Source organism: Camelus dromedarius, chromosome 27 (genome assembly GCF_036321535.1).
Source record: "Camelus dromedarius isolate mCamDro1 chromosome 27, mCamDro1.pat, whole genome shotgun sequence".
Lineage (NCBI taxonomy): Eukaryota > Metazoa > Chordata > Mammalia > Artiodactyla > Camelidae > Camelus > Camelus dromedarius.
The window spans coordinates 8,021,688-8,049,546 of record NC_087462.1 but is presented as its reverse complement, the minus strand read 5'-3'; the positions used below and the strand labels follow the sequence as shown (position 1 = coordinate 8,049,546).

Below are 27,859 nucleotides of genomic sequence, written 5' to 3'. Positions count from 1 at the left end.
CCCACTGCTGGATGCGTCTCCCGGAAGGGCGGGGCTAAGCGCCGAACACGCTAATGCGGGGACCCTCGGGATTGGCCAGGAGGAGCCCCGCGCTCTGACCCCGCCCACCCCGCCCTTGACTTCCGAGTCGGAGACTCTGGGGATTGGTTCCCGGCGGACACCCAAAGAAGCCAAGAAAAGGTCCCACCTCCCTCCCGCATCCTGGAGAGGGAGTTCCATGGATTGGTCCTGGTAGTCAGCGCGCGCCGACCGGCGCTCCAGGATTGGCTGAGGGGGCGCTCGCGCCGTCGGGGAGCGTTGACGGTGATTGGCCAGAGGGTGGGGCCGGCTATTTGAAGGAGGCGCGCGGACAAGATACGCGCTTCAGACCGCGGTCAGAAGAGGCGGGAGTGGATTTGGGCAACGCTGCTCTGCTGACCCTACGGGACCAAGACGCGGGCTCGGCCCCAGCTCTAGCCTCAGCCGCGGCCCGACAAGGCGATGGCCAAGGTGTCGGTGCTGAACGTGGCGGTGCTGGAGAATCCGAGCCCTTTCCACAGCCCCTTCCGGTTCGAGATCAGCTTCGAGTGCAGTGAGGCCCTGGCGGACGGTGAGGCTGGGCCTGTGTGGAGACACCCCCCTCCCCTAGGCCAACCCCGACTTTCCCTTGGAGACTACCCGGAGGCCAACCCTGTGAAACACACTCCTTCTCCCCAAACCCCGATCTCCCGTGAACCAATCCCCCCTCCAGCCCCAACCTCCCTTTGGAGACTACCCCCACTCCCCACCCTCACGACTACTCCCGTTCTCCCCCGTGGAGTCCTCATCATCCTCCTCTTTCTCCTGTGGCGCTCCTCCTGGACACCCGTTTACTATGTTAAGACCTCAGCCTCCTTTCTTTAACCTGAAGAGATCCTCAGCCACCCCGTCTTCCCTGTAGTAAGAAACACCCCCACCTTCTATTTCTGTATGAGCAGATTGCCATTCCAGCCACCCAGTCTTCCCCACCAATTCCTTTTTCCCTGTAACGAGACACTCCGCCTAATTTTTTTTCTATGGTGACCCCAACATCCAGCCCCCTCAAATTTCTCTTACGGAAACCCCAGCCCCCTCCTATTTCCCATATGGAAATCTCAGCCCCCTTCCCCATTTTCCCTGTGAAGACCCTCTCTTCCTATGGCAAGACCACCCCATCTCCCCATTTGTCTCCCCATAATCTCCTCCCCTACCTGCTGATATTTAAACAACCCCAACTTCACCCACTTCTGTTTGTTTTCTACACCTTTAACCAGGCTTCCCTCCTTAGTCTGGCCCCAGCTCCACCTGGGGAGTATGGCCTGGCTTCTGGCTCCAGGCTTTGAAGATAACCGGTCTCCCCAGCTCCTGTTCCTCCCTCCTCTCTGTGGACTTCAATGATCACACTCAAATCTGAGGGGCGGCCTGGCCAGGAGAGCATTAGCAGTTTCCTACTGTTTGCTGGCCAGATTCCTGCTGACCTACTGCAGCAGAATCCCAAAACTTTTGAGGATCTGACCTAGTCTTGGGGGTGGGTGTGCCAGGTTGAGCCCTGACAGGATCAGGCTTTAAACAATCAGCTGGGAGGTCACAACCTTTTGTGCATCTTTTCCGAGGTGCTTTCACAGATGTACTTATTCTTCTGTGCGATAAAGGTGGACATGGCTCTCATCTCACAGATGAGAAGACGGGAGCCACAAAGAGGAAAAGACCTTTCCAGTAAAGGTCTATAAAAATCGAAAAATCTCAGGTCATTGAGCGAGTCTTGGCACCACTTTCAGGAGGAAGTACTCCATTTGACCACTTCACTTGGTGGTTAAAAGAGAAGAGGCAGCAGCCGAGCAGGTGGAGTTCTGTGAGGCCAGGGGGTGCTAACTAGCACCTCTCAGTGGTAGGCAGGTGGTTTGCCCGCAGATCGGCCACTTGGACCAGGCTGGGGTTGATGCAGTTTTGATGTGTGTGTGTGCTTGAGCTGGGCCAATGGATCAGTCTCTCCCTGGTTTCTCTCCTTTTTAAATTAAGGAGCCTACTTGTGACTAACTATAGAATAAGCCCAGTTAAATCCTTTTTGGAACAAGGCAGGGTGTAAATAAATAAATAAAGTATAGAATGACCCTGTGGAATAAGATTTAATTTTAAAGCCAGGAGGAGATGTAAGGAGCTAATAGGTTAAGGGATTCACAGTTCCCAGATGGCAGGAGATCAAGTTTCAATCAGCCTGTTTGTGCTCCCTGCATTTAAAAATGGTTGCATGGTCATTATCTAGCACTTTTATTCCTACAACGCCCCTGCTCTGTTACTTTACTAATTTGTTTATAGAATGAGAGCAGGAAAGACTAAAGTCAACCTGCTGGTCATTATTTTTTAATAGAGAAAAATGGAATGACCTCCAAGGTCGCATAGCCGGTTTGTAGAATTATTGACGCTAGGTCTTGTCTTTGAGTTCTCTGTCCAGGGTTCTTTATCTTTTCTATAACCTGGTAAAGAAAGATTGCATCCCGTATTTTAGAAGTGGAGCATAAATAGGACTGAGCATAGAATTTGTTTCCACATAACACTGTCAAAAGGGGAAAAGGGGGTGCTATTATTAATTATACCTGGACAATAAAGCTTTTGTTCAGAGAAATTCCAGTTGGAAAGCCAACTCTGGCCTGGAAGTTGAGACTCCTTGGCTCTAGCCCTAGGGCTCTCCTTAACTCTGACCTGCCAACTTGCTTTCTGCCTCTTCCCACAGAGCAGAGAGAACTTGTTTCCTGTCTCCCAAACAGATGGAGTGAGCCTGGCTTTAGAAGTCTCTTAGATCTTGGAGAAATCTCAATCAGTCTTGTCACCTTGACACTGGTGACTGAAGCTCTGAACACCCAGCCACCATTCAGTCAGTTGACCAATTATCCCAAGGGCTCCAAACTCCTTTTGCTCTCTCTTCTCAGCATCTGGAAATAGATGCTTCCAACGCGTGGGTCCACGTCAACACATTAGATGTGCTGTTCCCCTATTTAGTTGAGGAATTCAACAGATACTGCTTGAATAAGTCTTGGATCCAGACATTCTGACCCACACCTAACATGCAGTGGTCAGGCCAAGGTTTATCGGTATGATACAAACAAAGGCAAAGTGATAAACAAAAATACCTACTAGATAAGTTTTTTTGTTTTTTTGTGTTTTTTTCTTAAGGCAGGAAACAGATTCTCCAGCTAGTTCAACTACAATAATTTTTTTTACATGTCTTTTATTGTTGGTTTTAGTTTTGTTTTCATACATGGTGGAGGAGCATCTTATGCAGTGGTTAGATTATAAAGCTAAGGCATAAAAACAAAACATAACATAGTCAATTTACCCTTGAAATTGCTTAGAAGGTTAGGTACACAATGTCACGTGTGTGCAATCGTGTCCTGTCCTCACTAGAAATGAGCTTGTGCTGTGTAGGTGATTGATGCCCCATATCTAATTCAAAACTGGAGTCGCTTAAGTACGCTTTTGCTTACAGCTTTAGTAGGTTTAAGGAGATTCCAACTTGTAGGTCCTCATTTCAGTCATCTTCTCTCTTCCATAGACGATTTTATCAGTTCCTCTAACTCTTTGAGTCAGGATTTCTCTGTGGTGCTTGGTTAATTCTCTGGTTTCTTTCCGGCTTGCGCAGAGGGAGCCATTGCAGCCCGTTTACCTGGCCGCCTGCGTTTCTCTCTTCCGGTCTGCATCCACAGTCTTTGTTTAGGTTTTGCCAACTGTATTGAACACTGAGCGCCCATGGCATACACCAGGGCCTGTGTGCTATTTAAATCTTTTTGTTTCCCCCCAGCACATTAGTTAAATGCACATGCATGTTCCGTGACTCCACTGGTGATGGGGGAAAAGGCCAGAAGGAAAGATACCAAATGATAGAATTTGTTGGAAGGGTGAGAACAAAGCTAGCTTGTTTTCTCTTCGTCCAAAAACATGTTGTATCTAGTTTTGTCACTACTTGTAACAAAAACAAATCAATAAACTTAACTCCTCCCTACAAATAAGAGATGAGTTTGACTGAATCCCAGTGAGCCCAGTGGCCACCATATCCTACAGACCTGCTAGGGTCCCTGAGTAGAAGGCCTGGATATAAACTGCAAAGGGATGTGAAGCCAGTGTGTCGAGGAAGAGCTTGGATCTCAGGCGACAAACCTCCCTAGTCATGGCCTGGCATTGCTGTACTTCCAAAGTTGGATGCTCTTATGGGACCAAGGAACAGTTTGCTTCCTGTGAAAATTGCCACTTGTGAAACTTTCCCTGGCTGCTGGAGCCATGGGTTGTGTAATTTCAAAGAACCTAAAATAAGTTTCAGGTCTCTTGCCAAATTTCCCTGTACTAGCGTGACCTTGTCCCTGATACACTTGGACCTCCAGCAAGCAGCCACAGTCACTGGGAATTTCCTGTGATTGATGGGCAGGGTCTCATTAAGCCCTTTTCCTTTTATCTTGCTGGAACATACCCAGGCATGGGGGTCCCCCTACTGGACAGGATGCAAGAGAGTTGGGGTTCAGAGGATTGACTTATGATGCCACATTTGTCGACCGAGTCACTGTTGCCCGAATGTCTGAGAGCAGGCAGGACTTGGTGCTGGGTTTGGAGGACCTGGGAACTGGCCGGCTCCCCCAGCGACCTTGTCTTCCCTCTCCTGCCGGCTGGCTCTCCTGCTGGACTGCAGTCTACTGCCCTGCCCCAGTTGTCGAGGGATCTACTCAGTTCGGTGGCACCGGTCCCTGTGTGTGAAAGAGGATGCTGCTTCCTATCCCAGCACCCAGAGGGCAGGGCCCTGAAATGGCCCAAATCCCTGCCATTCCCTCCTCGGCCCGCCTTTGTGCCTCCATCACGTGGCCCTTAATTCAACCTCTGCCATACGGTTCACCCTCAGGCTCTATGAGGCCCGATTTTCCCCAGAGGTGCAGGGTCAAGGTCATCTGGCAAAGCTAGGCTCACAGGAGAAACTTCCCCACTGGAAATAGAGCTTCGCACCTTCCCCAGTGTTCAGGACCACAGTCCTGGCATATAATGCCCAGTGGATGTCAGGTGTTCTTGGGTATAAAAATCTATGTGTATTAAGGACTTATTCCAAAACTAACACGAGAAGACCCCCTTCCCGACCTTCTTGCTGTCGAGCTTTTTCAATTCCTTAACGCCCTGTGTCCTTGCAGACCTAGAGTGGAAGATCATCTATGTTGGCTCAGCTGAAAGTGAGGAGTTTGATCAAATCCTAGACTCGGTGCTGGTTGGCCCTGTCCCAGCAGGGAGACACATGTTCGTCTTTCAGGTAAGAATCCCTTAGGCCTTGACGCCTAGAAACATCCTCTTCTACCCAGAAGCACACACAGTGGTTCAGTGGTCCAAAGTGCAGGTTCAAATCCTGGCTCTGCTCTCAAGCCCTGTCTGACCTCAAAGGTGCTTCAGATACCTTTCTCTCCTCCACCTCTATGTCACAGCTGTTACCAGGAGCCACTGACTGACAGCTGAGCCTCATTATTCCTGGGAGTTTTGCTCTATAAAGTTGCTGCAAACGCTGAATTAGTGAATACTAGAGGGAATACAGGGTTAGGTTCCTGTGAGTCACATTTTTGTTAGCCAGTCAATACTTAATCTTGTGTGTTTTGCTGTTTAAAGATTCCCTGGCTTAGTAGTATTGTTGGTTTACTCACATTGAACTCATGGCCCACAGCACTATAACTCACGCCTGAACAACGCTTATCTGACACACGGATTTTCTCCGTCAGGTACATCCCCGCCTTCTCGCTCTTGTGGACATTAGACAGCACTCAGCACTATGCTTTGGGGCCCTTTTAAACAGCAAAATTACCAGCAAAACACAAAAAAATGCAAAAAAAACTAAGACCACAAAAAAGGAAGCACGTTTACAGTCTGAGAGCTGGAACAAAAAGGCAGAGTGTTACCTCATTCTACCTCAGCTGGAAACATACACACTGGGCTACTCAAATCCCTTGCTCTGTGCATGTCCTCGAATGATCATGAAAGCCCCGGACTATCGATTGGGGGTTATAAGTACATTTTAGCAAGTAGTCGAATTTACAAATACAGAATCCGTGAATAAGGAGGATCCACTGCAGCTGCTAAATGGCTCTCTAACCCGTCATCACAGGGGTTGTCAGAAAAGCAGATTCAGTGTCATTCTTAGGCACACTAAAGTTTGAGAGCCTCTGCTCAGATCCATTCACTTAACTTCCGCCTTGGCTATTCCAGCCCTAGTCTAAGCAACCTCATCCCATCACCTAAGCCCTCACCCACTTACATCCGGTCCACCAGCCCTGTCTACCCAACAAGCAGGGCCGGCTTCCTGGGCATGCAGTCACACAGCGCCCCACGCTTGCTATAATGTTCTGCTGTCATTGGCTGAAACTTAACAATTTTTGAACAGGAGGCTCCGTGGTCTCATTTTGTATTGGTCTCATTTTGCACCATTTACGTAGCCCATCCTGTCAGTAACAACACACGCCAGATCTGTCCACTTCTGTCTTTCTCTACTGCCTGGTCCAGGCCACTGTCATTCTCTCAGGATGACCTCTGTAGCCTCCTGCTTAGTCTCCTTGACCCCACTGAGCCCTCCTCCTATCACAGCTCCACTGGCCTCCAGAGGCAGCTTTTCAGACAGGAGCAATGCCATACTTACATCTTGCTAAACGTTCTCGGTCTTTTCTAAGCCCTTGAACTGGCCCAGCAGGCCATGATTGCCCTGGTACCCACCTGACCACCTGTTCAGCCTCATTTTATACCAATCTCCCCCTTGCTTACTATACTCCTCCTTAGCACCATATACTTCTCCTGGGTGACATCTGTCACATTTGGCATTTTACAGCCATTTGTATGATTGATTCTGTCTTCCCTACTCGACTGAAAACTCCCAAGGGCAGAAACCATACTTTTGGCTCAGTAAAGATGTGTTGCCTGAGAATCGTTGTATTACCAGTCAAGGCGTGACTGGCAATCAGTGCTAAGGCCCAGCATATGTTCCCCCTAGGCTGATGCCCCCAATCCATCCCTCATCCCGGAGACCGACGCCGTGGGTGTGACTGTGGTTCTCATCACCTGCACCTACCATGGACAGGAGTTCATCCGAGTGGGCTACTATGTCAACAATGAGTACCCCAACCCTGAGCTGCGGGAGAACCCACCCCTGAAGCCAGACTTCTCTCAGGTGGGGCCTGTCGCTGCACTTCCTGCTTCAGATAGGCAGGCTCTTTTGCACCTGGGGTTAGTTGAGTCCTTGGACTTGGAAGCCAACGTCACTTCTTAAAGTTTTCAAGTAGTGCTCAGATCTGGCAGCATGGGGCTGGAACAGGAGAGAGAAAGCTCTTTGTCGAAGTTTGCCTCACAGAATAAAGATTAGATAGGCCCCGGCCCTGAATCACTGCATAGGCATTCCCTTGCATTCTACACGTATTGTTGGTGGTGATGGAATAAGCAAGGTCTGCTCTTCCTGGGCTTGCGGTGGGGGTCTGAGAATGCCCCAGCTTTATGGGAGTAGCTAGACGGTGTGCTAACAAGTGTTGACGTTCCTCTTCCTGCCCCAGCTCCAGCGGAACATCTTGGCCTCAAACCCCCGGGTGACCCGCTTCCATATCAACTGGGACAACAACACAGACAGGCTGGAGGCCATAGAGAACCAGGACCCCACCCTGGGCTGTGGCCTCCCCCTCAGCTGCACTCCCATCAAGGGCTTGGGTCTCTCTGGCTGCATCCCTGGCCTCCTCCCTGAGAACTCCATGGACTGCATCTAACTGTGGGACTCTGGGCCCAGATGGGACCACAGCCAGTCTCCTGGCACATCTGGAGGGGGCAGCCAGGCCTCACGGACAGTCTTGTGGAGGCCATATTGAGGACTTTGGGGCCGTCAGCTGTATCCAAGCCAGTCAAACTTGGCCCCGAGGAAGGAAGGGGCCTCGGGTCTTTCCTAGCCCTGGCCCAGAAGGATCATCTCACCTCTACTGCCCAAGCCTGAAAGAAGCAGGTACTTGAGTTCTTCATTCTTTCTGACTTGTGTTCTTCCTCTCTTCCACACGCACTGTAAACTCCACCTGCAGGCCACTGTGCCACGGTGCTCCCATGAGTACCATTGACCCAAAGCTCTTCCCACAGACCTCGCTGGCCTACCCTGAGGCTTTCTTGGTCAATGCCTGGCAAGGCTCCGGCCCTGTTGTGGGAGGCTCTGTCATTTCTTTCCCTTCCCAAACATCTGAGCAGAACCACCCAGCTTTCTGGAGTCACAGGCCAGGAGTCTTGGTAGAGGTGGATTTGGAATTAACTTCTGTCCCTCTCCTAAGATGATTTTTAGCTCTTTTCAATCAAACAGCCCTCTGGAAAACTGTTCCTGAGGGTGATCAGCAGGATGCTGAGGAAAGATGGTTGACTCTCCTCTCAGTCACAACCACCTTCCTGATACCTCCTAACTGGATGTGGCTTTCCCTGGAGGCTGCCACTGTGACAGGATGGCGTGCTGGAGGGGCCTGCTGTGTTTGGTCTGTCCCAGTGTCGGTATCAGGGCCCCTCTGCTTCTGGCTGCCTTGATCTGCCCTCTGCTAAGAACTCATGCTCTCATAGGCCACAGAGTACAGACAAGGGAAGCAGCAGGGGCCCTGAAAACCTTTCCTCCCGCCGCCATGCTCCCCACCTGCACCCTCGTCCCCTCGCTGCTATGTGGATGCTGTTGTGATTACAGTTTGTATATTAAAGGGTTTTTATATTAAATATGTTTGGTTGGTCTAAAAATAAAAAGCACTTCATCTAGACTGTATCTGCTTTTGTCTCGGGTGGGCTGAGGCAGTTTTGTCCATCTTTCTTCATTAAAGGAGAGCAGGGAGCCTCTTGCCCCAGCCAGCAGGTTGACTACTAGTTGTCTCCTTGTACAGCTTCTTACTCTAGTCTTAATTGTTATAGTTGTATTCCAAACTGAGGTCCAGGGAAGGGTTTTTCTTGTCAAAACTTAAGCAAGCCGGCTGTTCCGTAGATAGAGCATAAACAGTGATTTTTCAGACTTTGACCTTGACCTGCAGGAAGAAATTAACACTGTGCTCCAAGGACACACACAGTAACATTTTTATTAAATTTTACTTAACCTTATTTTGTAACTCCACAGCCCAGATGGAGTGGTTTGGCTGGTGAGCCATTTCCCCATAATTCACAGGAAAACCCTGACTTTTCTCTCCCTGAGACTTTGGTCGCCTTAGGAATGTGGGTCCAGACAGCTGCTGGGTGGGGTGCAGGTTGTACAAGTCTAGAGACAGAGCAGTGAATTGGCTTGTGGACCTGAGGCTAGCTAGCCCCTCCAAGCACAGGAGGACTGGCTCTAGTCTCCCGCCCCTCCCATCACCTCTGGGCCTTCCTCTACTTAAGTAGTTCTCAACTGGAGGCAGTTTTGCCCTCGAGGGCACATGTAACAATGTCTAGAGATGGTTTTGGTTGTCAAAAGTGGCAGAGGAGACAGAGGTTCTACTGGCATCCAGTGGACAGAGAGACTTGGGATGCTGCTAAACACCTGCTGCTGCACAAGATGCCCCCCGCCCCTCGGCAAGGAATGATCCGGCCCCGAACGTCAGTAACGTGGCAATGGGAAACTGACCTCCTCAGGCTGTGTATTAAAAGGGCACCTTAAAGGAAGGGGCATCTTGCTACTCTGCTCTAGGAGGGCAGGTTCCTTTTGCATTGCCCAGACAGGGAATCCTCAGCCTGGCTGCACCCCATATTCCTCATCTGTAAAATGGGAGTGATGATAATAGTACCTATGTGACAGGAGTTCAGTACAAAGTAATGTATTTAACGAGTGCCAGCTCATACTACTGGCATGAGCCCAGGTGGGCGCCCAGCAAAGGGATGGATACTGAGCGCCCCTCTCACAACATCCCCTGGCTCTCGGAACCCAGCATCCTCCTGAAGCTCGGTCTGTGGCTGAGGGAGACCCAGAGTACCCCAGCCCGGACTCAGAGCCTAATACTGCTATCCTGCGCCAGGCCTTATGAATGACGACCGGCGGCCCGACGACCTATGACCCGCGGCGCCTGCCGCGCCCCTCCCCCGCTGGCAGGTGGACAGCGGCTGCGCCGGGTTGGGGGTGGGCCGCGGCGCCAACCTTGGCTGGCCAGCAGCCGCTGCCGCACTGAGCGGGGGCGGGAGACTGCGGCGCGCACGAGGCCGGGCGGACGCCTGCCTGGACCGCCTCCTGGGCCTCGGAGCGCTGCGCGGCCGCCCGCCAGCTTCGGCCGCCCCACCCGGCCGGCCGGGGTAGCAGGCTGCACCTCCGCCCCGCCCTCTCACCCCGGGATTGACACTGAACGTTCTGCGGGGGGCTTGCCGGACAGCGCGCCTCCGCCAATTGGCGGCCTAGCTGGGCGAGCCCCGGGCCCTGTCGGGAACCTCGACCAACCAGGCGCGTCGGCCCGCCTGGCTGAGGCCTTGCGAGAGCGCGAGTGGCCGGGCGTCCTAGGGGCGCGTCACGGGGCCGAGAGCCTATGTCGGCGCGGGAGGGTCGCGGAGGGCCAATGGGCGGCAGCTCAGTGCCGTCAGTCAGGGCAGCCTAGGCCAATGAGCGGCGGGCTGCGGGGGCGTCACGGACAGCAGCAGCGGACTTGGGCTGAGGTTCCCGGGCGGGCGGGCGCGGAGAGACGCGGGAAGCAGGGGCTGGGCGGGGGTCGCGGCGCCGCAGCCAGCGCAGCCAACCCGAGGGGCCGCCGCCGCCGCCGCCCAGCGCGCTCCGGGGCCGCGGGCCGCCTCCAGCACCCTCCGCGCCGCAGCTCCGGGACCGGCCCCGGCCGCCGCAGCCGCGATGGGCAACGCCGCCGCCGCCAAGAAGGGCAGCGAGCAGGAGAGCGGTGAGTGCCGGGGCCGTGACCCCGATCCCGGCCCCGCGCTGCCATCCCCCTCCGTCCATCACCGCCTGGCCCCTCCCCCCACGCGCCCCCCCCCATTTCTCTCTGCTTACCCCCCTGCACTCCTTCGCGCTGTCTGTCCAAGGTTGGGGCCCAAGGCCCGCAGAGGACCCTGTAGGAACCCCCGTGCCAAAGACCTCCCCCCATTGCAAAGACTGTGCCCCCCCAGCTGTCACTGCCAACCATGGCACGTATGACCACTGGAGCCCCACATGGGGCCCTGTCACCACCCCCTCTCCTTTCCTGGCCCTTCTCCCTAGATTCTGATCCCTCTACTTCCTCACTCACCTCTCCCACAGATGGGACCCACTGCCATACCCCCACCCAGGCTTCTGCCAGTCTGGGAGTGCTGTGGGGTCTGCCTCCCACCGGAGGGACCTTGGCCACTTGGTGACCACACCCCTCCCCCCTCCAGCCCCCGCCATCTTTCTCCTGCCCTTCCCCTCTTCACCTTATCACAGCCCCCCTCTAAACCCACTCTGCTCCCCCTGAGCATTTCCCAGAGCTACCTCCAGCGTTGTTTTTTCCTTCTGTGTCCCTTGGCATGGGGGACAGGATCTTTCTGGGTCCCTCTGCCCCGCTCTCATCCTGTCACTCTCTGTCACTCTGCTTCTCTGCTTCTCTGCCTGTGCTCCCTCCTCCAAGCAAGCGTCTGTCCCTGGCTGGGGTAGCAGACTGTTTATGAACCTAGAGAACTGCTTCAGTGCTTCCAAAGCCAAGTTTGGGCCGATCTTGATGGAATTCATTGCGTCCTGTTTCCTAGTTTGCGGGGGGGGGGGGCGGGGGGGGCGGGGGGCGGGGTGGTCAGCAGAGAGCCCCTTCCCATCTCTTGCTATGCAGTGAGCTCTAGGCTCCTTGGAGGGCCCCTCAATAAATGGTTGTTTCACAACTGAGGCTCCGTCATTCACCCAGTCCCCTGGGCTCCTTCACCCACTCCTGGCTTGGGATGGAAAGTAGGAGATGAAGAGTGTCTGGGTTTAGCAAGGCTCATTCAGCTTGAGAAAGAGGGATGGCAGTTGGGAATAGTAGTGAGTGACATCTAATGACTTGCTTTGCCAAGGGACAGATAGATTATGATCATTCCCAGGGTTCAGCCAGAGATGGACCTGTTTCCCCCTCAGCCCCCAAATTATAGTGGCCTTTTCCAGCCAGCCAAAGAAAGAGATTCTGTACCTGGAAATGCCTTCAGAAATGGTCTTGAGCCCCTTCCTTAATTCCTCCAGCTGTTAAATTGTCATCACTCCAGGCCTAAAGCTGGACCTCAGCTAGGATCCCCTTCCAGTTACCCAGAAACAGAGCTGAAAAGGGAAGCCACGTACTTAATGTCCTCACCCGGTTATTGGTCTCAAACCCCAGCATCTGGGTTCCCTGAATGCTCCCCCCAAGAAAGACCCGGGCATGGAAGTCAGGGAACTTTATTCCCACCCGGATTCAAATGGCAGAACTCAGAATCGCCAAGCAGCCATGGAGAGGCCTGACATGTCACCGATGGGCGGGGGACAGGGAGGCAAGTGCCTGTAGCTGAGCGCTTGATGACAGAGGAGCAGGTGGGTAGTGACCAAAAAAGGTCTAGGCATGAGCTTGGAGGGGACTAGGCAGAGGGGGAGGGGCCAGGCCCCCAGCAGGTGAGACTGGCTGGGAGGTGGAAGATGGAGGCAGACAGCTATATATTTCAGTGGCTCAGTTGAAAGTTGGGGAGATGACATAGTCCTGGAAAACTTTCAGGGCGTATCAAACACTTGTAGTGAGGAGGGGGGAAGTGGAAAGCTGCACAGGGAAAAGGATCCCCAAGAAAATGATCAGAGGCTCCAGAAGGAACCGCTAAGTCTCTCAGAGCGCAGGCCGGACACCCAGGAATGGACTATCAAGATGAAATAGAGCCACTAGGTCTTGGGCATCCAGGATGGGCCAGGCTAAATGGTCTCCATTGATCTGTCTGCTCAAGTAATTTTCATAACGGACTGTTAATCCGAATTTTCCAAACGAGCTCTCTGAGTTTGACATAGATGATGCCACAGAGGTAGGATTCACATCAGATCCACCTCCCAGCCAACTTCTGGAACCCCACGATTTCCCAACTCCAACATTCTCAAGCCGCCTCCCTGATTTTTACTCTATTCACTTCTATTTTGTTAACGTAAAATAAAAATTTTGACTCACTTTCGTCCAGATGTAAATTTTGATCCGTCCTAAGCAATAATATAAATGAAATCATGGGATTGCTGTGCCAATTATATTCTCTCTGATACACATTGAAATACAAAGTAACTAGAAAAGTGAAACATCTCTAAAATCATTTCAGGCCCTGCCAATGGGACCTATGTCACATTTTGGGAAACACCCTAAACTGTACTTCCTTCCAAGCCTTGCAGGGGCTCCCAGAGAAGGAAATCGGATGAGGAAGGAAGCCCCTCTTAGCTTCCAAGCTCTGATTCTGAGAGGATGGAGTTAGACAAAATTTGCCCTCTTGTAACTAGGATGGCGTGGGAGCCGGGTGGGGGCGGGGGTAGTAGTCAGGCCAGCCTGCAGGGGGCACCTGAATTTCATCTGCCAGACACGAGCCCGATTAGAGTAAGGAAAATGCCCAAACCTCCGTAGGAACCAGTCTAGCATCCTGCAGCCCCCTGTGCTACTATCTCCATTGCCGGGACAGGACAGCATTGGCCTCCTCCCAAGAAGGCAGGGATGTAGAACACGCCCTGGGGTAGGGTGGGGGAAGTGTATACCCAAAGATTCCACAGCCATTGGCAGGGGCCTGGGTAAGATGCTAAGAAGGCAGAGAAAAAAGACCAAACCCTGGGCCCTGAGCAAGCTGGAGGAATTGAGAGACGGTAGTGGCCCCTAGAGGCCCTGGGGACAGGAGGCTAAATGGGGCTCAGGCCTTAGCTGCCCTGGCCAAAAGCACCCCTGAGAGCTCATAGGAGAAAGGACAGGGCTCGTGAGAGGGAGCCCTCCAGAACCACCCCCCACCCCCAGGCCAGAGGGAAAAGCAGATCCAGGCTCTGAGAGTGAGAATTGTCCCCAAGAGGTCCCTAGATGGGAAGAATTGTGGCCCTCTAACATCCTACAGAGGCCTGAGAGGGCCAAACAGCCTCTGTGCATTGGCAGTTGTATGGGTGCACAAGAGGGTCCTGATAACGCACCTTTTGCCTTAGTCCAACTGGGCCTACAGTAACTTGAAGGTCCCCTCTGCCCCTCCCCTGCAGCCACTGGCCCCCAGGTTGGGTTTCTCTCCCAGCCACTACCCCACAACTCACTGGCTCCCCCTATAGGCAGGGCTCTGGCAATGGGCAGCCAAGCTGGTGCAGCAGGTCTCATGAGCCTTCCCAGACACCGTAGTCCTGGTGCCCAGAGAGGAAGACTGAGCGATGGCTTCCAATACCAACGATGGTGAGGCGGAGCCCTGTTGCTATAGCAACTTCCCAGGCACTCTCTGACCCTCAAGTCAGGGAGAGATTGCAGTAGGGTTTAGGGAGCAGGTGGAGAGGAAAAGACTGTGAGCTCCTGGCTGGCCCTGGAAACCCTCCTTTACTAACAACCCTGGGCTGGGGGGCCTGGGAAAGAGCAGGGGGGATGGGTGGTTCAGTTCAGACAAGGGGGATAGTCCACCCAGAGTCGGGGGTATCCAGCTTAGACCCAGACAGTGGGGTGGTCGAGCTCAGTGTTGGGATTCAGCTCCAAATGGGGATTGGTCCAGCTCAGTGATGGAGTCCAGGTTATAATAGACAGTGGTCCAGTACAGAATGAAGGGGTCCATCACACTGGGGAGTCGTCCAACCCAATGTTGAGATCTAGCTCAAATTGGGGGATTATCCAGTCCAGAATAGGGGTCCAGTTCAGAATGGAGGTTGGTCCAGTCCAGTGTTGGTGTCCAGCTCAGACTGGGGAATGGTCCAGCCAAGAGCAAGGAATCCAAGCTAGACTGGAGGAGTCAGCCAGCCCCGAGTAGGGATCCCAGCCCATACTGGGCATTCCTGCCCCAGAATTTCCAGGACAACCAGGTTTCAGGGAGCAGAGGGTCCTGAAATTGTTGTCTACAGGGGTCTGAGGCTGGGCCCCTGCCTTCTGCTGTGGCCTTGGCTTTTTGAGAGATGTTCTCTCTGTGAGCCCAAATCAAATCCGGACCAGTGTGGAAGCTGGCACCCCTCCCGCAGAAGACATGGACAGGCGGGCAGACTCCAGAAGCCAGCTGGGTTTCCCTTCTCTGCCACTTCCTGTTGTCAGCAGGGGCCATGGGTGCCCGGGCACTCTCAGGAGAAGCTGCCTCTGACCCTCCACTTCTTTTGGGATCTGAAAAGAAGGAGGAAGATGGTCAAGGCTGCTTCCCCTCCCCCACCCCTGGGTTTAGCATTTCGTTTCCGGTTTGGACTTTCATGGCTGAGAGCAGAGCCAAGCACAGGGCAAGGTTTGACAGAGGCCAAGGACATCCTGGGATGCCATTCCCCTCTCCACCCCTGCATACGAGCAAGACAAAGCTAGATGTACCCATCTCTTTCTCGGAGCAGCAAAATTTGGGGGTGCTCCAGGTTCAGAGAGCACTTGGGAGAGAAAATAGGGTGGCTCTCATTCCCCTCCCACCCCTGCCTTTCTCTCCAGCTGCTCTTTCAGCTAATTAACGGAGCTCTGGGGCCTCTGACCTCCAGGGAGCCCCTGGCTGCTGCCTTGGCCTGAGCCTTAACTCCTTCCCCTCTGCCCAGTGGGCTCCGCCCTGGGCACATTGGGTGCCATCCTCTGAGTAGTCCAGCACCCACTGAGAAAGGCAGAGCCTGGCAGCCCAGGAGCAGTGAAGTCCCTGGAAAAGGAAGTTAGCTTTAGCACCCCGCCCCCAGGGCAGGCAGGCCAGCCAGGAGGGACACCCTCAGGAGAATCTTCCCACCGCCTCCTGCCAAGGAGGGCCTTTACAGACCTTGGCCAGCAGGGAGCAGGTACCTATAAATGCTTCCCTGGCAACCAGCTCCTCCTCCCCTGTCCCCCGAGGCCCTCCCAAGGAAGCCAGCTCTGAGGCTCTGTGTATTCCTGGTTTCCCTGCAAAGGGAAGGTTGCAGGGAGAGCTCAGAGCAGCCTGGGATGGATCTGGGCTCAGGCAGGGGCTGGGGTGGGGACTCAGAGACCACCTTCCAGCTGTGGCTGCAGCTGCTCCTCTGGGGCCACCTGATTGTCCGTTTCCTGGGCTACCTGCGCCACACCCTTTTGGCACCTAAGCCTCAGCCAGCACCGTGAGCCTCCCTGGCCAGGGGCAGACAGGCCCCAGATCACCCTATCCCACTGCACCCCTCATTGTACCCTCTGCTGGAAGAGGCAGGAAGCAGAGGTGAGTATGGGGGCTCCTGGCTGGGATTCCCCCCATCAGTATCTCTCTTTATCTGCCCACTCTTCCTGGCACTGCCACACCCTGCATCCCATCCCCAAATCTGGCAAACCGATGGCACCAGAGAGGACACAGCCTGGGCTGTTCTGCACTTTGAAAGGCTAGAGCAGGGCTGTGCTAGGATCAAGGTGCCCTGTGGAGCCTCTCAGTGGGGTACCAGCAGACAGACAGAGGCACCAGCAGACAGACAGAGGCGTAGGCCCACAAGTGGTGGAAAAGCAGGATGTGGCCGTTCTCAGGGACAGCTGCGAACAAAAGGAGAAGCAAGCCCAGGCTTTCTCCTGGGTTCCTCCCAAGCCCACTCCTCTCTGACTTCTTGGGTGGGTGACAGTAGAGCCCCAAAAGGGTACCTCACCCCCACCTCCATCCAGAATGTAGTGTGTACGTTTGGAGATTTCCAAGGAAGGTGATTCTGCTAATGAAAGCATTGGATGTGGTGCAGGCCCCAGGCTTAGAGAGGTCTGACAGTTGGTGGCCCAACCAGGCACCAGCCTAGGATTCCTGGCCATTCCTTGATCACCCCCTCTGCTCAGTCATTCTTTGTAGGGCTTTTCTGGCTAACAGTCTTTCCTGAATCTGCCACTCCTGTAGCCCCATGAAAGGCTCTTAACTTTGAACGCTGAGGGAAAGACTTGGGGACAATTGGGGGGGACAGGGTTGTGGCTACCCATGAGGCTATGTGGGATTCCTGGCACTGTATATGGGTGGGATAAGCCAATGATAGGCAAAGCCAAAGTAAAAGTGTGCAGGACCCCTCAGGATGGCAACTGTCCCAGGAACAACAGGGTTGAGGACAGCTCTGTCCAAGGGCCACCCTGATGCCTGGTGACCAGTCAGAAATAAAGCAGTTAATATCATGGGCATTGGGGCCCGGGAAGTGATCCCAGGCCAGTCTTCTCACCTGTACGATGGGAGTAAGAGCAGCTCTGAGCCATCAGTGTAGGAATTAAGCACAGGAAGCATTCAGCACAGAGCTGGTACACAGGGAGGGTCCCTGAACAACCATGCGCCTGGCCCCAGGTGGCAGTTACAAGGACAGGTCCGTAATGTAAGAATACATCTGGCCACACACTTAAGATTTAAGCACTCAATGCTCCGCCTGTGTTTTATACCTCCATTTTAAAAAATACTTAAAAGCAAAATTAATAGCTAACACTTATATGGCTCTAACCCTGTGCCAGGCACCATCCAACACCCTTTGCGAAGGTTAACTCATTCAGTCCTCACAATCACCCTGCCAGGTCATGATTATTATTGTCCCCATTTTACAGATGAGGAAAACCAAAGCCCAGAGGTGAGATCAGTTCCCTAAGGTCACACAGCTCATCAGGGACCAGGCCAGGATCCGAACCTGATCTCGTCTCAGAATCCTGGTCCTTAACTGCTTTGCTGGGCTACCTCTCCACATTAGCGGGAATGCCTATTTTCAGGCCTCAGTTTCCTGGGATGGTAAATGGGGAGAATGGATAAAAGGAAAGTTGGCAAGTGAAACAAATGAGATAGTGGACACAGAACAGCAAGCCCAGGGTCCCCCAAGAAGGCTTCAGTGTTAGCCAGATGGTGATGTTTGCTTTGGGGTGCAGAGGGGCCTGCAGGGGGCGGACATCAGGCAAAGCTTCCCTTGAACCTGCTCTGGAGTGAGGGCCCCTCTATTGGCAAAGGCGGGAATGGGGCCAGCTGGGGGCCAAGGCAACAGCTGAACCCCCCAAGGGCGCCTGCTACCCGAGCCCCAGAGGCCTCCACCCGGGGCCTGGCCTCCCTAGAGAAGGGGCCAGAGGAGCAGCCAAATCCCGAGGCTATAAATACCTCGGCCGGCGGCGTCGCTGGCTGTGGAATGCTGGTCAGAACTGGGGCGAGGGGGGGTGGGCCGGCCTGGGCGCCGCCCTTTGTCCCCCTGAGAGTGACCCCCAAGTTGCTCTGTCCCCCATTTTGGACAGAGTGCAGGCTGGACCCTACCTCTCTCTGGTAAAGGGAGCCCAGGCCCCAGCCCAGATCAGCCCCCACCCCCCAACAGGCTACCCTCAGACTCAGTCAGGGCATCCGAAGACACTGGGAGAAGGTCAGGCTCTGGGCTGAGACGACTGCACCCCACTATCCACAAATCCGCATCCCCCCAGGAATAGCCCAGGACCAGGCCAACGAGATGGGGTCTCCAACTAACTCTCCTCTCTCCCTTTCAGTGAAAGAGTTTTTAGCCAAAGCCAAAGAAGATTTTCTTAAAAAATGGGAAAATCCTGCTCAGGTAAGCCCCCTGGGTACAGAGCCCTGGGAGGGTTGAGCTGATGTCCCCCCAACCCCCCACCTGCATCACTGTGACATAGCTAGGATTTTAGGGCCCTGGAGGGCTGCAGACCTGCCCTCATTTGCTCCCTAGATACCCAGGTGCTCCTGGGTGGAGGCCCCTGATCACCCTCTGCTGGGCTCCCCCACCCCATAACCCCCTTCCAACTGGCAGCCCCTGCCCCCCAGGCAGCTGCCAGCAGCTCCTGGGCCCCAGGCCAGGGCCGGATCTGGCCCCTGCCACCAGCCTTGAGGAATGCGCCCTCCACCATCTTGTTTTTCCGCCCCGTCCTCACCCGCCTGGCTCCACCTGGTCCTCAGGGCCCCCTCTGCTGGTGTCAGGGGGGATGCCCCAAACTTTGGCCCAGCAGGCTACAGGGAGCCAGGGAGTCCCTGACCCTCCGGACCCCCTCTGCCTACAGAATACAGCCCATTTGGATCAGTTTGAACGAATCAAGACCCTCGGCACGGGCTCCTTCGGACGGGTGATGCTAGTAAAGCACAAGGAGAGCGGAAACCACTTTGCCATGAAGATCCTTGACAAACAGAAGGTGAGGCCAGCCCTCACCACCCAAGAGTGGGAAGGGTACCATGCTGCCTTCAGGAAGCTTCCCCTCCAGGGTAGCCACCGATGCCAGTCCAGGCACTGGACGTAGGGTGAGACACCTTGCCTCATTCGAGGACCCCAGGAATCTTCCTGGGGGAAGTGGCTTTTATACAGACCATCTTTCTGTAAATATTTTTGAGACTCTACTTTTCCCCAGGCACTGGTCTAGAGTAGCACCATCCTGGAGAAATATACACAAGCCACAGACAGTTTTAAATTTTCTAGACCCCTCATTTAAAAGGTTAAAAAAAAAAAGAGGCAGGAACTCATTTTAACAGTGTGTTGTAATTAAGATGCTACATCTGCAACATTATCATTTCAATATATGTAACCAGTGTAGAAATATTAATGAGACATTTTCCATTCTTTTTTTCCTACTAAGTCTTAGAAATCCAGGGTGCATTTTACACTCATAACACATCTCCGTTCAGATGTCAATTTGCACTGGAAAGACAAGGAAAAGTAGAGAAATAGAAAAAGCACTGGGGAGGGTATAGCTCAGTGGTAGAGCATGTGCTTAGCATGCACGAGGTCCTGGGGATTGAACCCAGGACCTCCATTAAAAATAATAAATAAATAAACAAGTAAATAAATCTAATTATCTGCACACACACACACACAAACGAAAAAGTAGATCAACATAGGCCAAATTGTTCCAAAAGGCTTGCAAGTTATCTGGGAACCACATCAAGTATCAGTTTTTAAACTTTCATTTTAGAGGCTTCAAATTTTAAACCCGGTTTCCCAGTCAACCAGCCACATTTCAAGTACTCAGCAGCTAGTGTGAACTCTGCTGGACAGTGCAGGTGTAGACCCAAAGGATACAACTGTCAGCGAAACAGAAAAAGCCCCAATGCAGTGGTTTAGAGCTGGCCGAGGGGCCAGGCTGCCTGCATGTGACAAGCTGGCCTGATGTCGACTAGCTGCATGTGACCCTGGGCAAGTCACTTCCCCTCTCTCATCTAGGCTTCCAGACTGGCATGCTCCCAGTGTGAACAACTCAGGGTGCCTGTCACAGCGCGTAAGACACCTGCTGGGGACAGCTGAGAGCTGATGAGGAATTAGCCTGGGGTTCAGGTGGATGTGTGGGGGTGCTCTAAATGCAGGGAAGGTATTTTTAAGCCTCCCACCCTGCCATCTTTTTTTTTAAGTGGAGGTACTGAGGACTGAACTCAGGACTTTGTGCATGCTAAGCATGCACTCTACCACTGAGCTATTACCCTCCCACAAAAACCCCCACTCCTTGAGTGCTACTCCTGCCTGTCAGTTCAGTTTCAGCTTAGCTGCCTCTTCCTCCAGGAAGCCTTCTCTGACTACCCCTTCCCCCAGACCCTGACTGGCACCTTATCTGGGCATCCATAGGCCCTGAGCTTCCCCTACCATAGTCTGACCCCTGTGGCCCAATGACTCGTGTTCTTGCCCTGAACTGCATGCCATATGAGGTCAGCCACCCAACCCAGGGCCTGACAGGCCCCAGACACTCAAAGGATTCTGGAGGCAGGAACAGGCCTGGCCCTGTCGCCCTTCTTTGTGGGCAGCTGGGAAGACGAGGACCATCTCACACCGCCTCCTCTCCACCCTCCCCTCCCACCCCTGCAGGTGGTGAAGCTGAAACAGATTGAGCATACCCTGAACGAAAAGCGCATCCTGCAGGCGGTCAACTTTCCGTTCCTTGTCAAACTCGAGTTCTCCTTCAAGGTGGGGTCCCAGCGGCCGCGAACCAGGGCCACTGCCAGGTGGAGCAGCCTCTGGGTTCCTAGAGCTGGGGTTGGGCCAACAATAACCAATGGCTGCCTGTGAAGGCGGGCCCACTGATAGGGGAGAAGGAAACCCCCTGGGGGTCAGGGGCAAGTGAGTCTGGGTCTCTGACAGACCCAAGTTCAAGTGGGCTTGCCAACTTCCAGCTTGATAACCTTGGGCAAGTCACCCAACCCAGATAACATCCCTCAAAATCTCTGCTCTGTTTTCAGCAAGAACCTGAAGTGTGGCCAGCTGCACAAACTGTGCCACTCAGCCTGGGTTGAAATCCCAGCCAGGCACTTCCTGGCTATGTGACCCTGGCGAGCAATTTCATTCCCCTAAGCCTCTGTCTCTTCATCTGTAAAATGGAGGTCGTAGCAGTCCCCAACAATCGGGACTGCCATGACAGTTCCGAGCACATCATGAGCACTCTGCGTGAGCTATTTGGGGTGCTGTCCCAAGCAACGGCTGCGAGAGATGGAAAAGGCCACTCTGGGTCTGTGACCCCAGCAGTCACAAGGGCCCCACGCTTGGATTAAGGCTCAGCTGCCACCGTCTTGAAATTCATAATCATTTTTAAAAAGAAGCCTCACACTTTTATTTTGGCGTGGTGCAGGGGGACACAAATTTTGTAGCCCATCCCGGTCCCATTTGTCAGATGACAAAACTATGGCCCCAAGAGCCTTGCTCAAGATAGTCACAGACACGAGCCATCATGGAGTTTTCTCTGCACCCTGGGTACACTGGCCAGGTCCTCTGCGTACCTCGAGCTAGCCCTCACTTTTGGCCCCGGTAAGCAGGATGGCTGCCCCATCTTTCTCACGGGCAAAAGAAAATGAGACAGGTAGTCAGTGAGCAGAGTGCCTGGTGCTTGGAACATGCTTCACATGGGAGCCAAGATTGTTGCCCTCACTTTATTTCTGAACACCTGCCAGGTAAGGTCACCAGGCCATCAGATGGGGCCCCGGGCTGGGGGAGTGGGGCCCTGATCAACTACTGCTTCCCACAGGACAATTCAAATTTATACATGGTCATGGAGTACGTGCCCGGTGGGGAGATGTTCTCACACCTGCGGCGGATCGGGAGATTCAGGTGAGCCAGCCGCGCCCCCTGCCGCACTGGGCTTGGGGGTATCCACAGGTGTCATCCATGGAAGTGGCCTCTCAGGGTCCCTGTGGGTTCTTGTTCCCTCTGGGCTGAGGAATCTGCGATCTCTCAACCACCACAACACAAAACAAACATAGTGACTTAGGTGTCACCATTTAAGTGGGCAATTTTATGTCATTTCTAAATTTGTGCTATCGTTTTATTTTATTTATTTATGTAGATATGCACTTTCCATCCAATAAAATGCACAGGTTTTCACTGTTCTGTTCCATGGGTTTTTGACAGCTGCACACACTTGTGTAACCACCACCCCAGAAAATTCCCTCAAATGTCTTTCTTGGCAAATCACTGCCCCAACAGAGGCAAATGTCCTTTCTGGCTTCAAACACCGTAAATGTGTTTGGTCTGGGTTTGGCCTTGATATAAATGGAATCACACAGTCCATATTCTTTTGTCCCTTTTTTCTCTTGCTTCACATAATCATTTTGAGAGCTCACCACATTGTCGGGTATATTCATCATTTGTCCTGGTGGTGGTGTTGGGTAGGATTCCATTGTATGAATCTAGCACAATCTGTGATTCCAGCCCTCTGTTGATGGACATTTGGGGTGTTTCCAGTTTGGGGCTATATATGAATCAGGCTGTTCTGCTTATGCATTTTGGGTAGCTGGACTGGAGGCAGCTCTACAGGCCCACCTGCTGGACCACTGGGGAGCGGGCAGGCCCTGCTGGTGTGGCCGCCCACACTTACCCATCCCTTCCCTGATTGTCCCCATCAGTGAGCCCCATGCCCGCTTCTATGCGGCCCAGATCGTCCTGACCTTCGAGTACCTGCACTCGCTCGATCTCATCTACCGGGACCTGAAGCCAGAGAACCTCCTCATCGACCAGCAGGGCTACATTCAGGTGCCAACTGGGCCTGGTGAGGGGCGGCCCCCAGTGGCCTTGGCCTGAGCCCTCCCCCACCATCCAGACAACGTCCCATTCTTGTGCCCACAGGTGACGGACTTCGGTTTCGCCAAGCGTGTGAAAGGCCGCACCTGGACCTTGTGTGGGACCCCCGAGTACCTGGCCCCTGAGATCATCCTGAGTAAAGTAGGCGCCTCCCTACCCCTCTTGCTGCCTTGAGGCCTGCTCCACCAGTGCCCCCTCCTTATCCTTCTCCCCTCACCTGCACCCCCATCTCACTCCAGGGCTACAACAAAGCTGTGGACTGGTGGGCCCTGGGGGTTCTCATCTATGAGATGGCTGCAGGCTACCCGCCCTTCTTCGCGGACCAGCCCATCCAGATCTACGAGAAGATTGTCTCTGGGAAGGTGAGGCCCAGATGAGGGGGCTTCACCCTGAGACAGACCCTTCCCTGCTCACTGAGGAGCCCTGCTCGCTGTCAGAACAATCTACAAGTTCATTATGTCAGACCAGGCAGTGAGGCCGGGCATACCCGCCACGCTCGCTGAAGCCACCCCTTCACACAGCCTTGCTGTCTGGTCCTGGACCTATAGTGTCGGAACCCCAAGCCTCATCCAGACTCCTGCCTGGCCTGACATGAGGCTCTTCTCGCTTCTACTCAGCCCCCTTAGCATGAGTTTTCACAAGTTTCACAGCAGAAAAGTGAGTATGTTGGGTTCCCAGGTGCCACCCCAGACCTCTCCCAGGAGTCACATAGGGTGTAGGCCCCTGCCTCCTTTCCCAGATGCAGACTTCCTAACTCAGAGCGGGTGGGGAAGGGGTGGGGAAAACTGTTAGATCCCTGGAGCGCATTAAGTGCCAGCGGCCCCGATGCACCCACCCCACCACTGTACCCCAGCACTCTGAGGGGGTGAGGAATTGGAATAGCAGAGAACAGACATGTCTGGTTCATCCCAAGAGAGGTTGGGAACCCCACCTCTGTCCTCAGCTCACCTACCTCACCAGGAGGAGCAGCCATCCCTCCATCTGGCCCAGGAAATGGGGGAGTAGCTCCTAGCTCAGCCTAGGTGGGCTGACCTGTCTCTGAGTCTCGGCTCTGAAATTTCAGGCAAATGTCTTGGCTTCTCTGAGTTTCATCTATCTCAGAACTGGGGGACCAGCCACTTGCCTCTCAGGGAAGTTGAGAGAATCACCAACTGCAAAGTGGGGCCACTGAGAAAGGAAAGATGGGGCAGGGAGTAGCTCAAGTGGTAGAACACATGCCTAGTATGCACAGCGTCCTGGGTTCAATCCCCAGTACCTCCATTAAAGTAAATAAATAAGTTTAAGAAAACCCTAATTACCTCCCACCTCAAAAAATAAATAAATACATTTTTTTTTTTTAAAAAAAGGGAAGATGAGGTACCTGCCATTTGGCAGAATAGAAATTGCCGAGAAAATGGCCCAGGGGTAGGAGAAACAAGGAAAAGGAAAAGCCACAAAAGTTTCAGGGCGGGAGTGGAGATGAGCATGGCTCCCTTCTTTTTAGCGTTTTCCAGTTCCCATGCACCCTCAGTGGGATTATCTCCTTCATGTAACCCCAGGATATCTGCCCCATGCCAGAGAGGCAGGCACAGGCCCAGAGAGGTTAAGGGCCATGGTCAAGGTCACACAGCATGTTACAGGCAGAGCAATGCTGGAATTCAGTTCTCATGGCTGTAAATCCAGTGACTGCTTGTCTGTAAAGGCTGTGGGCTCAAAGCATTTGGGGAAAGCTTCTGGAAGAGTTGAACTGAGCCTTAAAGAGTAAAAGAGCTGTAGCTATATAGAGATAGAGAGAGAGAAACAGAAAAACAATGATTTCTCTCGGAAGCATGAATATTTCAGAAGTCCCCAGACCCCAGCAGAGCCACCCTAGGAGCCAGTGGCTAAGAATGGAAGTTCTGGAGTCCAACAGACCCAAGATGGAACTACCCGCTCCTGCTCCTCTATGTGATTTTGGGCAAGCTGTTTAACCCTCCCAAGCCTGTTTCCTCTTCTCTAAAATGGGAACCTTAGAGCAGCAGTTCTCAAAGTGGGCCCCTCTCCAGCAGCATCAACATGACCCAGTGAGAAATACAGTTTCTCAGGCCCCACCCAGACCTCCTGAATGAGAATCTCCAGCAGGCCCAAGAAGCTGTTTCAATGGGTTTCCGACGCACACTCCGGTTTAGCATCCTCCACCCAATAAGATTTTGGATGGTAAAGGTAGTGTTCCGGGCTCCCCAAGCTCTGAGCCAGTTTCCCAACTTGTCTGTGTTGCCCCCTCTCCAGGTGCGGTTCCCATCCCATTTCAGCTCTGACCTGAAGGATCTGCTGCGGAATCTTCTGCAGGTTGACCTCACCAAACGCTTTGGGAACCTCAAGAATGGGGTCAATGACATCAAGAACCACAAGTGGTTTGCCACGACTGACTGGATTGCTATCTACCAGAGGAAGGTGGGCCCCCCTCACCCATCCCCCCGTGTACTGAGGGTTCTGAGGGGAAGGCCAAGAGCCAGGGAGTGTTGCCAGTGGAGAGGTGGAAAGGAAAGAGGAGTCTGAAAAAATCCTGCAGGGTCTGGGTCAATCTAGATGAGGCAGTTTAGAGCAATAGGAGTTAAGAAGTGGAATTGTGGAGCCATTTGGCCACTCTGTGACCTTAGGCAGGAGACACCCCCCCGCCCCGAAAGTAATTTCCCCATCAGTGAGTTGGCTATAACAAGGTTCTTGGGCTGTTAAGCTGAGTCCACACCCTAATGCTAAGCTCAGGCCTGGGTCAGAGTAAGTTATCTCATGAATGTTAACCCATTCGCATTTATTGTTGTAGCAATAATTATGTTGACTGCTGAGGTCTGAGTGGTTCTTGACCCCTCTCCAGGTGGAAGCTCCCTTCATACCAAAGTTTAAAGGCCCTGGGGACACAAGTAACTTTGACGACTATGAGGAGGAAGAGATCCGAGTCTCCATCAATGAGAAGTGTGGCAAGGAGTTTTCTGAGTTTTAGGGGTGTGCCTGTACCCCCATGGGTTTTCTTTTTTTTTTTTTTGGTGGGGGGGTGGGAGGGTTGGATTGAACAGCCAGAGGGCCCCAGAGTTCCTTGCATCTAATTTGACCCCCATCCTCCTCCAGGGTAGGGGGAGCAGAAGCCCAGATATTTGGAGGGATGGAAACACCAGCTGCTCCCCCTCATCCCCTTTGCCCTCCTGCCTCTCCCACCGCTTTTGCCTTCCTTCTCCACGGCCCCTAACCCCAGCCCACTTCTGCCTGTTTTAAACGAGTTTCTCAGTTCTTCCAGTCAGACCAGGTCATGCTGCTGTGTCAGGGACAAGGTGTGGAAAGGGGGGCCCAAATTTAACTCCAGCCCCCCACCTCCCCGGCACAAACCACAGGCGCCACTCTCTAAGAGCGAATGAACGAAAAGCCACCCTTCCCTTCAGAGCAATCCTGCCAGGGAAGGAGAGATTTTAGTGACATGTTCAGTGGGCCACTTGCTAGAGTTTTTTTTAAAAAACAATGTACAATCTTATTTAAGTTCCACCAATGCCTCTCTCCCTCCTTCCTCTCCCACCCCTTCCCATGCCCCTCCTCCCCAAATCCATTTTAACAAGGCTGGGAAGCAGACTGTAAAGGAAGGAGCTGGGGTTCTAACCTCCCCCAAGCTGCTAATCTCCCCCATCCCCCTGCTCCCGGGGGTCCCCCTGCCAAGCCAGGAAGGGTCTCAACCCCTTGAGGAAACTCCTACCCCTTTTTGCCCCTACAGACCTGTATTCACCCTTGGGCTTCGGGACCCAGACAAAGCAGCTGCCCCTCTCCCTGCCAAAGAGTTGTCCGCTTAAAAGACAGAGGGGGAGCCCCAAGTCCAGGGTCTTTCCTCCCAGCATCACTCTCCCCAAACTCCTTAATTTTATTCTCAGCGAGATTTTAATGTCCAGCCTCCTCTCAGTTAGGAAGGCAACCCCCCCCCGCCCCCGCAAATGGAGGCAAAGCCCCTCCTCCCCCTGATGGCCCCGGGTTCAAGGCCAGGGTTGTTGGGGAGGGGCTACTTGTTTTATTCACCCAGCAGCCTCCGTCCCCCACTCCCCCATCCTGGGCGCTCCTCCTCTGCTTAGCTGTCAGCTATCAATCACCCCTTCTCCCTCCCTCCCTCCCTCCCCATTTGTGGTTTTTTCTCTCAATAGAAAAGTCGGGAGCCACCCCACTCACCCCCACATTTGTCCCTCTTATATTTTTCTCCCCATCCCAGGAGGAGCTCTCAGGCCTGGGGTGGGGCCCTGGGTGGGCGCGGGGGCGATTCAACCTGTGTGCTGCGAAGGACGCAACTTCCTCTTGAACAGTGTGCTGTTGTAAACATATTTGAAAACTATTATCAATAAAGTTTTGTTTAAAAAAAAGTGTCACTGGTGTTCTCGACTTCGGTCACCCACCCACACACCCCCAGGGGGAGTGAAAGGGAATTTCGGACCCCAGCGTCCAGGCCGATCAGCACCTGGCCTTGAGTCCTGGTAAAACCGGGTTTAGCTGGAATTTCGCCACTGCCCCCGCCCCGCAGGAGAAGGGGGCGCCAAACTGCCCTTTGACCCCGGATTAGGGGTCCCCGCATTTCTGAGGCGCGCCCCCTCTGCGTCCAGCCCGAGGCCGAAAGGGCGGACGCTCTAGGGAGACGCTGGGGCTGGCGCGCCCGGAGGCCGAGCGGCGGCGGGGGCGGCCCTGGCAAGCGGGGTGTAGGGTGGGGGAGACGGTGCGCGCCCCTCCCCGCATCCTCCGAGCGGGGCCAAGCGCGCCCAAGGTGCGCGGGGGCGGCGGAGGTCCGAGGGTCCCCGCCGCCCCCGGTGAGCGCGGTGGGCCGGCCCGAGGGCTGCGAGTTCCCGGTAAGTGCGGTCCCGAGAGCGGAGCGCGCCGGGGAGGCGTGGAGAGGGGGGCTGGGCGCCAGGGACGTCTGGGTCCCGCGCCCAATGG

The 27,859-nt window shown here is 53.8% G+C and overlaps 3 protein-coding genes across 3 annotated transcripts; all 3 read left to right on the top strand.

The window, feature by feature from the left end:
• The first annotated feature begins 139 nt into the window (after nucleotides 1-139).
• ASF1B (anti-silencing function 1B histone chaperone) lies at nucleotides 140-8,757 on the top strand. The gene is made up of 4 exons (XM_010993842.3): nucleotides 140-589; nucleotides 5,160-5,275; nucleotides 6,992-7,168; nucleotides 7,545-8,757. Exons 1-4 carry the CDS (start codon nucleotides 481-483, stop codon nucleotides 7,749-7,751), a joined length of 609 nt encoding a protein of 202 aa, XP_010992144.1. The 5' UTR covers nucleotides 140-480; the 3' UTR covers nucleotides 7,752-8,757.
• A 1,821-nt stretch (nucleotides 8,758-10,578) lies between these two features.
• Nucleotides 10,579-27,289, top strand: PRKACA (protein kinase cAMP-activated catalytic subunit alpha). The gene is made up of 10 exons (XM_031437444.2): nucleotides 10,579-10,835; nucleotides 18,441-18,502; nucleotides 18,963-19,091; nucleotides 20,747-20,845; nucleotides 21,897-21,979; nucleotides 22,774-22,900; nucleotides 22,994-23,089; nucleotides 23,188-23,310; nucleotides 25,196-25,360; nucleotides 25,782-27,289. The coding sequence occupies exons 1-10, from the start codon at nucleotides 10,790-10,792 to the stop codon at nucleotides 25,905-25,907; spliced, it is 1,056 nt and encodes a 351-aa protein (XP_031293304.2). The 5' UTR covers nucleotides 10,579-10,789; the 3' UTR covers nucleotides 25,908-27,289.
• On the top strand, nucleotides 14,466-18,397 carry SMIM46 (small integral membrane protein 46). The gene has a single exon (XM_064479910.1). The coding sequence runs from the start codon at nucleotides 15,828-15,830 to the stop codon at nucleotides 16,110-16,112; it is 285 nt and encodes a 94-aa protein (XP_064335980.1). The 5' UTR covers nucleotides 14,466-15,827; the 3' UTR covers nucleotides 16,113-18,397.
• Nucleotides 27,290-27,859: the final 570 nt, after the last annotated feature.